The sequence below is a fragment of the Tinamus guttatus genome, unplaced genomic scaffold (assembly GCF_059628265.1).
Source record: "Tinamus guttatus ecotype Peru unplaced genomic scaffold, ASM5962826v1 Tinamus_guttatus_pri_ptg000085l, whole genome shotgun sequence".
Classification (NCBI taxonomy): Eukaryota; Metazoa; Chordata; class Aves; order Tinamiformes; family Tinamidae; genus Tinamus; species Tinamus guttatus.
This window is the reverse complement of record NW_028288619.1, coordinates 429,720-444,396: the sequence shown is the minus strand read 5'-3', so window position 1 is coordinate 444,396 and position 14,677 is coordinate 429,720. Positions and strand designations below refer to the sequence as shown.

The 14,677-nt window shown below is 45.4% G+C and overlaps 3 protein-coding genes across 8 annotated transcripts in view; 2 read left to right on the top strand and 1 right to left on the bottom strand.

The window, feature by feature from the left end:
• DOP1A (DOP1 leucine zipper like protein A) overlaps positions 1-871 on the top strand; it is a 56,230-nt gene extending 55,359 nt beyond the window's left edge. For all 6 annotated transcript variants that reach the window (XM_088520293.1, XM_088520296.1, XM_088520294.1 and 3 more), the window contains one exon: positions 242-871. In XM_088520293.1, the coding sequence (XP_088376419.1) occupies positions 242-547 (306 nt within the window). In that variant the 3' untranslated portion in view covers positions 548-871. The remainder of the gene's footprint in view (positions 1-241) is intronic.
• Positions 872-1,759: 888 nt separating this feature from the next.
• PGM3 (phosphoglucomutase 3) lies at positions 1,760-9,982 on the bottom strand. The gene is made up of 12 exons (XM_010217643.2): positions 9,767-9,982; positions 9,066-9,250; positions 8,829-8,896; positions 8,529-8,662; positions 8,188-8,389; positions 6,523-6,680; positions 5,725-5,808; positions 4,889-4,987; positions 4,374-4,490; positions 3,941-4,063; positions 2,538-2,711; positions 1,760-1,950 (listed from the first exon to the last, which is right to left on the bottom strand). The coding sequence occupies exons 1-12, from the start codon at positions 9,968-9,970 to the stop codon at positions 1,828-1,830; spliced, it is 1,671 nt and encodes a 556-aa protein (XP_010215945.2). The 5' UTR covers positions 9,971-9,982; the 3' UTR covers positions 1,760-1,827.
• Positions 9,983-10,662: 680 nt separating this feature from the next.
• Positions 10,663-13,242, top strand: RWDD2A (RWD domain containing 2A). Its single transcript, XM_088520286.1, is given in 3 exon segments — positions 10,663-10,821; positions 10,823-10,870; positions 12,350-13,242. Coding segments are annotated over 3 exon segments (879 nt in total). The 5' UTR covers positions 10,663-10,668; the 3' UTR covers positions 13,028-13,242.
• Positions 13,243-14,677: the final 1,435 nt, after the last annotated feature.

Genomic DNA, 14,677 nt, shown 5'->3' with positions numbered 1-14,677 from the left:
CAGCCTCCACTGGGTTTATTTCTCAGTGCTGATGCTGGCCGTTGGGGGCCAGCTCTGCTGGGCCCGTGCCAGCCAGCGGGATGCAGGTGCTGTGGGCCTGCTTGGGGCCGAGGCAGCAGTGCCTGCCACTGACACATTACAGAACATGGGAAAATATCTGCGGGCCTTACAGGCTGCTTTGTTTGTACCTGCCCTTTCTCTCTTCTCTCCTGTATTGTCTCATATTTCTCTGTATTTGCAGAAGAACCCAGAGGAGGAGAGCTCAGGGAAAACGCTAAGTTGGGAGCCGGGTCACCTGCTTTTAACCCTCTACACTGTTCGCAGCATCGAGCAGCTTCTGCCTTTCTTTAACGTACTCAGCCAAGTTTTTAACAGCAAAGTCACGAGCAGGAGCGTTGGACACTCAGGGAGCCCTGTCCTTTACCCCAACTCTTTTCCCAATAAGGACATAAAAATGGAGAATCTCAAGACTTTCTCCAGCAAAGCAAGGCAAAAAATTGAAGAGATGGTAGAGAAGGATTTTCTTGAAGGCATCATAAAAACGTGAGCTAAGCTGGTACTGTTCATCTTATCTGTAATGTAACTATTTAAATGAAATGCTGTATCTTTCCCAGCTGTATAGTATTCTTTTCTTACTTTGTATGTAATGAGATACTTAATGTTGTATTTAATTTAAAAATTTGTAAATAAGAGAAGAGTTCTGGATGTGGCCTAAATCAAGTTTAAGTATTGGTGGCTCCTATTGATTATGGTGCCTACTATTTACAGTACACTTGTTTCGTTGTCTTGAGGTCTGTCTTAAAAAAAAATCCTAAAAAAAATACAAGGTGCACATTTTTTCAATTTGTTTCCAGTTTATTCCTGTTGTCTGTTTTTAGCGACTTATTGGAGCTTGTGTTTATTTGGCAATCTGGAAAATGCCCTTGTACCAGGAGTTAATGTAGGTGAAAATAAAATGAAAGAAAGAAAAAAACGGAACATGAAAGAACAAAGCCCATTGCCAGAGGTAGATAGCTGCAGCTGAAATGTATGGTTTGTAATACATGTATATTTAAAATATCAGCAATACATCCCCTTAGCCCAACCCCTTCAAACTGCTGCAGGAGGAGGCAGTGTCACAAACATGCGTCAGTCCCTCCCCCTCTTAAAAATTATGATAAATACTATTATTACAAATTGCTTTAATTGCATGTATGTGTTGCCCACATAATTTCATAAAAACATTTTTTCCCTAAAGAAGATATTATTGCTGGCGGTGGGTTTCCAGTGCTGTTCTTCACTCCCTGTGCCCAGGCAAGCCACGGCGCAGGCCCGGGGCTCCCTGCACAGCTTGCGGGCGCGGGCAGCGCGGAGCTCGCCCGCCCTCGCGGCCGCGCACGGGCCGGGGGCTGCAGGACGGGGCTGCCCGCCCTCGCTTCAGGCTTTCCTGCCCAGCAGCAGCTTTAAGGCCTTGAGCTTCCCCTCACGGCCCAAAGCCCGCGTGGGGGGTCGATCCGCACGCAGCTGTCTGGGGAAGCTCTGACAACCACGTAGTGCCCATAGCGGGGATGGGGCTGCCCCCGTGGAAGACCAGAGTTGGAGCTGCCCCTCTGGACACGACCAGGCCCCTGCCTGTCTGGAAGGGACCTTCAGGTCACCCATTTGTTTACGGAAGTGAAGGGAGGGAGGAACACCGAGCAGCCAGAGCAGTGTAGTAAGAGGTAAGTTACCAAGAAGGTAAGAAATCGTAGGGGAAAAATATTGTGCTCAGTCCTGATTCATCCCTTTTACACTCGAGAACGGCTTGATACATCCACACTACCCAAGGGTGAGGTGATACGGAGCAAGTCAAGTGAGGAGGTTTAAGGGCAGCTCCTTCCTTTGCGCTGCAGGCTGGGGCGGCGCTCCCACGCCGCCGGCAAGGTGGTGAACAGCCAGGCTCACCTCGTGGGCAAGGGCATCGGCAGCCTCCTAGCACACAGGGACATAAGGAATAAGTTAGGGACGGGATGCTGCAGCTTCGGCATGAGACTTGGCTAACACAGGCAGCAGTAAGGCCAGAGTTCTCCTGCAGATGCTCTGCTCCCTCTCTTGTTCTGTCCTATTCAGATCTCTTCTGCCACCGTGTGGGCAGGAAGCAGCGGGTAGGACAATGGGACAGGGACAGAGCAGAACCCACTGATTTTGGTGACAACTTTATGTATGGACCGATTCTTAATTCCAGACAAGGTTTATTTTTGAATCCACCCCTTAATAATCATGCAGTTCTGATTGCCTTAGTCACTTCCTTTATCTCAAGTACTCAGAAGGTTGATCCTTTAGTGTCCTAGTTGCCTTTATGAATATCTCACCTTTACAGATAAGCATTAAAAACATTAAAATTCAAATTTTTTTTATGATATTAAATGTAAGGTTTTGTCCCAATTTAAGATCTGTTCCACCTCCTTAAATGACCACTCTGTAAACATACTACTTCTTCCCCCACCCTCTACGAAGCAGAGAACATGCAGAACACGAGCAGCTCCCTCTGGCTGCAGCGGGCTGCTAGCCCAGCCTACCTGCGTGTCGGCTTCAGCGTACACCCTCACTGCATCCTCCGTGCCCGAGGGCCGGACGAACGCCCGCGCCGCTCGCCGCCTCTTCACGAGGGCGTCGATGCTCTCCTGCAGCCCCGGGGGCGCCGTCACCCGCCGCTCCGCGTCCGTCGTGCCGATAACCTGCCTGTCGGCCACCTGCAACAGCAGAAGCAGAGTCGGCTGGGGTTGGGGCCTCCAGCCAGGCTCTGGCTCAGTGTGTATTAAGCAGCCAATTAATCAGGAAAGAAGGTGACTTCTAGGATCAGGGGTTGGCCATCAACGTGGGCAGCCTCCACATTTAAGCTGCGTCTCCTGCCAGTAGAGCAGGCTGCTTAAACTCTCTTCTGGGGTTTATTTGGAGGCTAGAGCTCCCCTACTGTGCTCTCAGCTCTAACACTGCTACCACGGGGCAGTCTCTCTCTCCTCACACCTGCAGGTCTTGGAGTGTGGGTGAATGTAAAAGAAAGACAGGAGCTCAAGTTTTCAATTTATTTTTGTAAGAAGTGAGTGACACATCAAGAAAAATTCATCCAGTCTAGAAAGCAGGGGCCTCTGAAAACTAGCAAACTTCAAGCTTTAGCTAGAGAAAAGAAAGTGCACTGGAACCTACTTTCACTCACACTAATCCTGACTCCTTTAGCTAGAGACAAAAGTGAAATTAAGCACTAGGTTTCATTTGGTTGTTGGCCCCATAGGCAGGTAACTAGTGTTGCTTCAAAACACACGGCGCAGTTGGAGGTCTGACTGAAAAGCTGCAGCAAAAGCTGCAATTCTCTCTTGGGCATTTGAAGCTCTTCTCAGCCCCCTGGGATTTGAGACTATCAGAGGTAAAACTTTCCAATTCTCATTTTCTGCACAAAAAAACACCTATGGGAATAGAAAGAGCTGTGTCCCTGTGGTGGTCTTGAAACCCTAAATCATTCAATCTGCTTGCTCTTTGTGTGAAAAGCAAAATTAAGTTTTAAGAAAACATTTCAAATGCCCTTTTAACAAACCCTCTCATCACCAAAGGGAGCATGTGCAACAGCAGATCTTCTACTGAACAGCAGCACTACTCTATATAACCACTGATCTTGATCTGCATGCACTGTTAAGTCAAACTGAACAACAAGCCACCTTCCCCATCTCAATTTTTGATATTTTTTTCATTTAACAAATCGGTTGTTATTTCATCATATGTATAAGAGGTCATATTTCATTTTACTCAGAGTGAAACTCTGATCTTTTCTCTTATGTGGCTTATTCCAGTAGGCCAGTTAGTTAAGTCCTAAAACAAAAGTTTTCCTTTGAAGAAAGAGAGACAGAAGCTTCAGTTAAAACAAGCTGGATACGAGAAGGGCTGCATGATGCTGCTGCAGCCCGAGCCAGCAGCACCTGTAACTCGCCTGAACTTTGAGCAGCCGGTTGGGGAGGTCAGTGTAGATGTCATCCCACTGCTGCACCGTGAGACCCTTCAATGCCAGGATTGCTTCAATAACCAGCATGTCCGCGATAGCGTCGCCAACTGTCTGTTGAGGGAGGCGGGGCAGAAATAAAAAGGAGAAGTCAGCCGTGAAGAAACGTTATCTGATTCCCTCTTTCTTTCCCGTTCTGAACCCCAAAGGCTATACCAGATAAAGGGATTCTACATTCATGCATGTAGAAAACATGACATCCCTCTCGATAAGACTACTACCGTGCACCCTTTTTCTTGTCCCCGTCGCTACGACCCTCTGCTTCCTGCCTTGTGGCTCCCAGCAGCAGCCTCGCAGGAACAACCCACCCAAACAGCGTGACCCCAGGCCTGTCACCAGGGGACTACTCTCCCTTAGCTTTTACCTGATTAATCAGGTCTATCATATTTTCAAGCATCTTTGCTGCTTCTCTCCTTTCATCATCTTTTTCCTCTTTTGCCAGTTGTCTTATCTTAGTTTCAGCAGCTTTACTAAACAACACCTACAACAAAACGGTCAGAGCTGGTCATCATCCATCCATCATCCACACATCAAGAACTGTGATACATGCAACAGCAAGGATGGGGAAAAAATGCTTTTGCCATTTCAGCCAAAAAAAAAATGCAGAATTGCAGAATCACAGAATGGTTGAGGTTGGAAGGGACCTCTAGAGATCATCTAGTCCAACCCCCCTGCTCCAGCAGGGACACCTAGAGCACGTGGCCATTACGGTTTCCTTCCATGAGTTCCTATTCCCACAGAAAACATAGGGCAGTTAGTGGCACTGTCAGGAAATAGGAGGAAGGGGGAAGCAAGTCTGTTCTCAAAGAAGGAAAAAAAAGCCCTTGCCCATATAGTCAAGATGGCTGCAGTTCTCGCAGGTTACACACACATACTTACTGTACCATGTCCATTTGCCTCAAAGTACACACCGACATCAAACTCCTGCGCCTTGTGATGCAAGTGTTTCACACCTGTTTTCACACAGTGAACAGGCACCTACAACCCAAAGAAGAGGAGAACACACACACAGTCATGAGTGGCTGGGAACTGCAGGCGAGGTGACACCTAAAATCACAGTAATTCAGAAAATGTCAAGAACTTAGTACCACCAACACACCCACGTTTCACAACTACTCATTTCCCAAAGCTCAAATTACTCCCTACTTCTGCAGCTGATGTAAAAGAGGTTTTTCATTTCTTTGAATGGATAAAAAGCCTGATTTAAAACACACTTTTTAAAGACGTCACACGTGAACATACACCCCTTCCCCACCATGAAAACTCCAACTTATTTAACAGCTTCAGGGAACATGCATTTTTCCAGCCAAACAAAAATATCTCTGTTTTTGCCCACAAGCAGAAAACCACATTTCAGCAGCAAACAAGATTCAGCCTGTTGCAAAAATGAACAGTTTCATTGTATCAAAGAGCCTTTACTGACTCATTTCTTCACAAAGCCACACATTCCTGCAATCCCAGAAGTAACAGATGATTCTGCTTAACTTTTGCCTAGTTGTTTCTTTACATCAGTAAAATCTGACTGGAACTATTCATCTTTGATCCCACAGGCTCTTATTTATCACCAAGAATTTAACAACTAGTACAGGTTTGAAAGAGCTTGAGTCCGATTTAGTTTTCCTAGTGACTGCATCGTAACAGGATTGATTAAGAAAGGAAACACCATTGACACTAAGCCCCATTTGCAGCAGGCCACCAGGGAGAGGTGGAGATACCTTCATGGTCTCCTCGAGGTAGCGCGTGGAGCTCCCGTTAGCGTAGGCTGTCTGCACCACTGCCACCTTCAGAGTCTCTTCCACCTGGGCAAACCAAGAAGGGCTTCACTGCCCGGCACACAGGTAGCCAGGGCAGCAGGGTAATCACAGTCACACAACACTCAGACTGAAAGCTGCGTTCTCCTACAGGTACAAACTCCTGGGCATCCAAGGAAGGAACTAGCTCACAGATCAAAGGAAAGAACGTATAGATGTCCAGGATGACAAATTCCATTTATGTATCTGGGCATCACATTTTTGGTGGCTGGCTTAAACAGCTCTTCCTCCAGCCACCTTCTGAGGCTTTTCCTCACCATTTCTCAGATTCAGCAAGCTCAATGCATTGAGCAGACACATGGAGTTGCTTGTGAATACGGCCCCATGTAACAAATCTGAAGCTTCTAGAGCAAATTAAGCAAAGATGAGCAGTAAGCATAAATTCTTGCTGCTCAGTACCTCCATCACAGCATTAAAAATGAGCCAGTAATCACAGAAACCAGAACCAATGGAACTTGTTTAGGTTAAGAAGTAAACTGAAAAAAAACTTAATGAAATCTACCAAAACAAAGAAAATAGAAGTCATAGAAGTCACTCCCTTTTAAAAACAATATTCTTGGCATGCCATTGAGGTACAAAAGTGATCTCTTCCTAAATGTTATGTCCACTTAAGTCAGATGTAGGCAAACACACAGTTTCTTCACAGTATACTCCATTCTGCCAAATTTAAATATCAGCATTCATTTCATAGGTTTAAGTTACCTTGACAAGAAGCTCTTTAAGGAAGATACTAATTAAAGTTGCTATTTTATCTCCATCGATTAGATGAAAACGGTCATTTGTGTCCTTATAGTAATAAACAATCCTATCAGCATCTCCATCGAATGAGCAGCATCTCTCATTAGGCTTCATGTCTAGCCCTAGTGCACAGAGTTAAGCAAGGCAAGTTAGACAGAGACACAAACTGTTCAGTTCCAGGGTGGGTGACGCACAGACATCAGCCACCCTTGGGCAGCGGTGCCTGCGGAGCGACGCACGGGGACCTGGTGCGGCCGCCCCTGCAGCGCTCCGAGCTCAGTGGCAGGCGGCAGCGCCCCTGGGCATGCGGGGAAGCGGTGCCTGCCGGAGTGGGGCCGCAGAGCGCCAGCCTTTCCTGCCACGTGGATGCTCCCCGTGCCAAACTCCACCCTCCAAGACACATGCAAATGGGCTACATCCCTCTCTGCACCAAGAACCTTTTTCTTGAGAATGTGTTTTAGGCCAGTTTTTATTTTACCTTATTCACACCTGCTATCCCTGTGTTTTCCCTTGGTGTCCCTCCTCAACTGGCACAGCAACACACCACAAAAATGAGCTCTTTTTTTTTTAATCAAGGTAAATTTTGCTTTTCTCCAAAACTCAGGCCATAGGTGTTCCTCAGGTTAACCTCATGGTTAATTTTTCAGAAACTGCACAGCTGCCTCCACACCTAGGCTGCCCTCAGAAGCCTTCAGGAACTCATGGGGGAGCCCCAAGGACACACCGCACCCCACAGCTGCTTGGGGAGACACAACCTGCTTTTCCTTTTCCTGTCTCCTGGCAGTGCCCCCACTGTGACACCTTCTGTCCTTTGGAGCCCAGGCACGGTACACAGCACTTCCCTCTTTCTTCTCCTGCACACCCACAGCGATACTGTTCAAGTGCAATTAAGGAGGTACTGCAGGCATGAGGTGCTCAAGCTGAAATGGGAGGTAATGAAAATTTCAGCTTCGAGAGGTTGAGACTCCCAATGATTTTAAATCAGGAGCTGTCACCACTTCTTACTTCAGAGAAATCAGCTATTTTATTCAAGTGACTGATCATAAAACCACAATTTTTCTTCAGAATACAGCCCTGCATAGAAATGACAAAGGAGCCTCCCTCACTCCAGCCAGAATCAAGACACAACGCACAAGCACCGTTCCCAGCAGGGCCTGCACTGGGCCAGTTCTTTTTCAGTATTTTTCCAGTAAGCAAGCAGCACGGCAAAAGATAAAGGAAACTGCAGCTTGGTGTTCAGCTCTGGCTAATGGTTGCAGGGGGGTGTGGTTGTCCTAACGGACAGCCAGTTCAGCAGTGCTCTAATACTCAGACTAAGTTACTTTGCCAGTTTGGGAATTTTATTCTACATATCCCCCAGGAATATGGTTGAAGTCATTTCCTCACCGACTCCTGTAAATCAGTCTGTTTGCTGGTAAAAGGGATCTGTTTATTCCAGCTGCTCCTCAGGAACCTGAAAAAGTGCCTGGAGGCCTACTCTGAAACTTAAATGTTTTGATATTACAGCAACAAGTAAAAGTTAGTCCTCAACAATCTTTTAGCTCAAATAACTCTGGCATTCAGACCAGATTGTCAAACATATTTCAGATGGGAAGGAGGATAAAGGACATAGAATTACTGACCGCATACCTCTTGGTGGCTTCTGATGAACTTTTACATAATCTGCACCACATAAGTGGTTGAGTTTCCCACTGGTTCCATCGTTGTACAGGTGGATCAGTACCTCCTGTGGAAAGTAGCGCTCCATTTCCATCAGTTTCAGGGCTCCTATTCCATTGGCACAGTCAATCTTCAGATGCCTCTGACTATCTCCAGAGCTGGAAGAATTAGCCTAAGGAAGGAGGGGGAAAAGTGAACCCATACCCTAGCGAAACCATAAATTCTCTCAAACTTTACACCTGGTTTAGGCTAATGAACAGAAAATAACCATTTTGTCCATCTGAATGGAAGTGACAATAAGCAGCATTCACCTTTTTAATCAGTTCTGTAAAAGCTTTGGATAGTTTTTCGTAATAGCCTTCCACCGTTGCTTTCCCATACTGTTCTTGGGTGTTATGGCAGCAGACCATGTAATGCAGCTGTGGTGTTGTCACAAGACCATAATCTAATGCAAAAACAAAAGGCACAATATTCAGAAATATAGCACTACCCTCATTCCTCCTACAGGTCTTATAATATTTGCTATTCTTCAACAGACAAATGCAGTGCAGGAAGACTCACATTTACATAAAAAAACATGAAATCAAACTAGGACTGAGAGCTCAACGTACCACGGTACTGCCCTCCTAGAACGGAGATACCATCCATCACTGCCTGGGAAAGCTTCATGCTGCTCGGTCTAGAAGGAAACAAAGAAAACACCTTTATGGACTGTGGAAGGAATATATACCAAACTAGGGACAAAATGTGCAATCTGGTAGCGGAGAGCCAAAAATCCAGTAACACCCATGAACATAGTTTTGGCACCTCAGTAAACGCAATATATATCTATAGCGTTTTGCAATTACCTGGTGTCTCTTCCAATAAAAACCAAAGCATCTCTGTGTAGGTCCACGGCTTCTTTTTGGCAGATTTCAGTCATTACTTTCTGCAGTTCTTGCTCCTCTGCATTTGCCAGCTGTGTAGCATATTCTTCCCACAGAGGATGCAGCATTTCACCATGAGGATCGATCAGCTTTACACCATTATCTTCCTTAGAAGAAAGAAGGATAAAACGCCCTAAGCCTAAAACATGGAAACTAAACAAAATATTTTTGAAGACAGAAGATGTGGATTAAGTAAACTGCTTCTTCAAACTTGGTGCATGAGGAAATGGCTTGGCTTCAAAATCTGCACCGAGTCCAAACAAGTAACATGATCTGCATATCAAGTCACCTATCCCACTCATTACCATTTTGCAATTAAATTTATTTGATGTTAAAATGAGATAACCGGAGATCCCATAACCTGGACTCCCCACAGCTGCAGAAGTCTAAATGCCTTATCTGCAAGCACTACAACTTTTTATTTTTTTAAAACAGATTTTGCTCAAAGGTCCATCCCAAGAGTGCTCTTAGCTTGCCAACATGACAACTTCCGCACGCTTCCGTACTTTCCCAAATGAGACAAACCGACAGCGCTGCATGAGGAAAAACAACGCCACACATGCAAGTGATGCTACTTGCAGGCAGCAGTTTTTCTTTTTTTCTTTTAATCGGGTCGCTCTTACCTCGGGGTTGTGGGACGCGGTGACCATGACGCCGATGGCGGAGGCGGTGGCCCTGGACCTGAGGACGGCCAGGACGCCCATGCGGAACATGACGTGATCGAGGCACTCAGCGCGGCTGCGGAAGCCGGCGGTCCCGTACTGCAGGGCGAGCCCGGCGGGCTTGGGGCGCCGCGCCGAGCACTTCCGAGCCGCTTCGAAATCCATGGCCGGGCGAGGCGCGGGAGCCGCAGCCAGGCAGAGGAGCCCCGCGCCGGGCGGCTATTGCGCCCGCAGGATTCCCAACGGCCGGCACAACGGCCACCAACCGCCACTAACGGTCACGTAGCGGCCCCGCCGGCCGCGCAGCCGCCCCGCCCCGCGCGACTCCAACGGCGCACGCGCAGCCGCCACGTGGCGCCGGGCGGCCACCGCCCCCTCCAACGGCCGCCCCCGGGCGCCCGGCGGCCGTTGCGACAGTGACACCTCCCGGTGCGAGCAGAAATCGGGGCGAGCTGTATGTATGTGTCCGTATACCTATATATATTATATGTGTGTGCAGGTGTGCGTGTATACATACATACGCATATATATATGTACATGTATATATACACGCTGGGGATTGGCAGGGCTGCTCACAGCTCGGCGTTATTCCTGCCCCCTGGCATCAGCGGGGGCGCCTTCTCAGTGACAAAACTCCAGCGTTTGTGGTTTTAGGAGGGAAAAAACCCTCAAATGCGACCAAAGTGAAAATACTGTGTGTTGTGCGACAGTTTGGAGGCAACCTCTGGCTGTCGGAGAAAAACAAAAAACACAGAGGGTTCCCTGCTGAAGCCGACTTATTCAGTAGCACAGTGTGGTGCTGTGGCTGTTAAACCTCGCTGTGATTTGAACCGTGGGGTTTGGCTTCTCGTTCCAGGTGTGCGATGGCTGCAACAATAAAGGAGTGTCTCGAGCTGCAGCTCCTGGAAGTGGAAATGCTCTTCTCAATGTTTCCTAAGGAAGGGGAAATAAAAGTGCGTGACGAGGATGCTGTGCCTCGAGTGCAGCGCTACCTGAGAAGCTCCGAAGCTGCTCTGCCCCCCCCAGCTCGAGTATTCAGTTGCTGTTGATGTGGGGGAGTCCAAGGTGAGAGGTTACACTTAGAGGTGTTCATTTGTGTTGTCTTCTTTACTGCTAGTGCAGACTCTTAAAGACACAAGATTTCCCCCCAACTCTGCTCTAGAAAATACTTTTTTTCCCCTTTCCTTTATATTTGCTATTTTAAAAGCTAAAAGCAAAAATAATATTTAATTATTTGAGTCTTAACTTTCTCTGGGCAAGAAAGGCTAATAGTATTGCTCATGTAAATAAATACGTTGCACTTTAATAAAACCACCCTAACATTTCTCTCACCTGCCCTTCGTCATGCATACTTTCATTGATTTGTTGAATTATAGTTTGAAAAAACTGATGTAGAAATATTCTAAAATGGTGTAATGCTGTTAAGAAGAGTTAAACAAGCATTAAAACTAGCTGTAGAAATGGGACACAACATTTAAAAGTCTAATGAGTTCTATTAACTTGCCTTAGTTGTCATGGCTAAGTTTTTTAGTTTGTTTGTTTGTTTTCAGTGTAAGCGGTATAAATACGTGCACAGAAAACAGCCATTAGGGTAGGCATCCACCTAAAATGTACCCAGCCTTCAAAGAGAAGTTCAGTCAACTGTGTATGAAGGGCTTATGTTGTAAGATTGTTTTTTACCCATGACATTCCCAAGAAACTTGGGAAAATAATGAGTCATTTCATGATTCAGTTCTCTCTGCAGGACTAATCATATGTTTATATAACTTAGTGGAAGTCCCCTAATGGTAAATAAGAGCCTCAAGCACTGAGGGCACATGAATCTCCTTCTATTTTGTGTACCTCAGATGGAGTTCAGTTTCTACACCATAGAAATCATCAAGAGGAATCCAGCAGCCCATGTAGGATCTAGGAAGAAATCAGGGTAGATAATTGAGAGGTTTCCATTCCTAAAAGGCATTCCTAAAACCAGACTGATCTGCATGTAATCCTGAGAGCACTTCTTCCATTAGGGTGAATACTTGTTCAAAATAATAACAATATGCAATATGTTTTCCATCTAACTCTTGTCCCCATTTTCCTTCCTGGGATAGCTGGTCATCCCACAACTGTGATGAGTTTATTGATCGTATGCCATTTTGGTAAGGGAGAAGATTCTCAAAAGCCACTTGCCACTTTGCCAGTCTGGTCATTTGCTTTTGATGCAACACTGAGTGCAGCCCAGGGAACATACAGTAGAAATATCCCTTGCGAATATCTATCCAGCTTCTGTCAAGCCACAGCATCATCCCAGGAAACACAGCGGAAGGGATCAGCCTTGATAATAGTAGGTATGTTGGGAAAGGCCCAGCAAAGTGCAACAAAAGGAACTGGTAAAATAATAGGTTATTTGGACAAATGAACACAAGAAGTAACTCCAGTCTTTGAGGTGGGGCAATTTTAATTACATCTCATAATCTGTCAGGAAAGAAGGAACTAGAATGTATTTAACTGCAGAACTCATTTCCTTTTGTGTGTATGTATGTTGTGTATTGTGTTTTTAAGGCAAAAGTAGAACTGCAGGTGCTGTTGCCTCACCTCTATCCTCATGTAGCCCCTCAACTTTTTGCCAGATCGGATGTGCTGAACAGGCAGCAGCAGCTGCAGCTCAACACTGGCCTCGCTTCCCACATGAGCTCTGTGGACGCGGGGGAGCTCTGCGTGTGTGCGGCTGTGCAGTGGGTGAAGGACAACAGCCCGCCCTACTTCCAAAACCATCAGCTCCCTTCTGGAGGTCCTTCGAAGGAAGAAGGATTTAAAGAAACGTTTCATCGCATGTGGATCTACAGCCACCACATATATAGGCAGGAATTGAGAAAGAAGATTTTTGAGTGTGCAAAGAAGTTAAATCTGACTGGCTTCTGCCTAACAGGAAAACCTGGTGTGATCTGTGTGGAGGGCATCAGAGAGAACTGTGATGAGTTCTGGCGTGTCATTAGGTACCCCAATTGGAAGCATATTTCATGCAAGCATGTGGAGAGTATAGAAACTGGGGGCAACATTGATAGTCTTCGTCTCTTTCCTGCTTTTGAAGACCTGCAGTTTCAGGCACATGGTGATTATGGCCTGAGGAATGACTATCACATGGATCTGGGCCAGTTCCGAGAATTCCTGGAACAACATCAGAGTGGACATATTTTTCAGATTTTATTTGGTGTCGAAGGCAAACTTTCAAACAAGTAAGAGAAACCGTGTAAAGGAGTTTCAATTTTGGACAGCAGGTGATGAAGTAAACATTGAAATTCTGTGCCTTACAGCTACTGTGAAAAGGGAAACTGTTCAACAGACAAGGAATGCAGTTCAAGGAGTTAATCTTGGTTTCTGTTCCGAATTGCTACAGATGTTTGAGAATGTTTGTTTATTTTCTGAGACCCTGAAATCAGCATTTGCCTCTCTGAGCTACATCTCAAGTAAGTGGTTGCAGATGATAAAAATCTTACAGTTCAGTTTTCTAAATTACATAATTCTGTCTCCTCATATACATTACTCTGTATAAAAGCAATGTGTGGTGCAGGCCTGTAAACAACTTCTGCATAGAGTTATGGGCGACTGAAGTGGCCGCTATCACAGATCAGCATGGTTACCAGTACAAAAGCATATCCTGCTCCAAGAAATCTTACTCATGTAAGTAAATCTCACTCAAGGTTTATTTCATACAGTGTTTTGTGTTCTCACTTCTTTCAGTGAAGTGCAAAGACTGCCCAACCACATCAAGCTTTGCTTTTAAACAAAGGAGTGGGCGGGAATCCCACATTAGCCTGTCACTTGTATGCCCTGGGTAGTACCTATACAATTATATAGTCATTACTGACCATCATTTTCCAGCTGCTCTTCCTGCCACCTCATTGTAGTCTGGTTTTGTTAATAGCGACTTTTCAGCTGCTCAGCTTATGACATTTCATGTAGATATTGCTAGGCCTATATATTTCACCTTGGAAATGAAAGCATTTAAGAGGACACATAATAAACGTAAGCTTAATATTGTCTCTTTTCCTTGTATAGTAAATAAATATGCATACAACTTTACAGTCTTTCCTATGTCAAGTTGGTACTCAGAGATGATTATTCCAGGAGCACAATAAGGTGAAAACAGAGCTAAAGAGCAGCTGTAACGGGCGAGCTGTAGAGGTTGGGGCTGCTCTAGTCTAAAATCAGACTACGTGGACAGCATCTATTTAAAGACTGTATTTCAAACACTACAGAATTAATAGCAGAGATATCTTTTATTTCAAATAAAATACAAGAAAGTATTTTAATACTTTTTTCATAATAGCAACATATTGGAAGACAGGTGATGACAATTTCAGTTTGTTCGGAATGATTGATATTGTGGTAATACCTGTGATACCTTATTGTGGTAAGTATGAGTATTGTTTACTTGGCCATAATTTTGGGCAGCATTATAAAAAAGTAAAATATGACAAAAAATGTTGACAATTTCTTATCATGTAATGAGGGAAAAGTGTCTATGGAGTTAACACCTGCAGTCTGTAGCCATGACAGAACTGAGGAGATGGAAAATAAAAACGAATTTCAGTTTTGCAGAAGTAATGCTGAAGCACGATAGTTTAAAAAAAATAAAAACTGCAACTGCCCTTTGTTCCCGGAAATGAATGTTACACTTTTCATAGAATAACAGTAATTCTGCTTAAAAGAATTCTCCATATTCCACATGACCCAAGTTTTATAGCCCCAATAAACTAATTTACTTTCAGCCTCAGTGAGAAGTAGCAAAACAGCTTTAGATAGAGGCCTTATCCCTGAGACTTCCAGCAGGAGGGAATGTGCAAGGCACGGCTGCTGGACCAGGTCAGGAAGGCTCCGTGGGAGGAT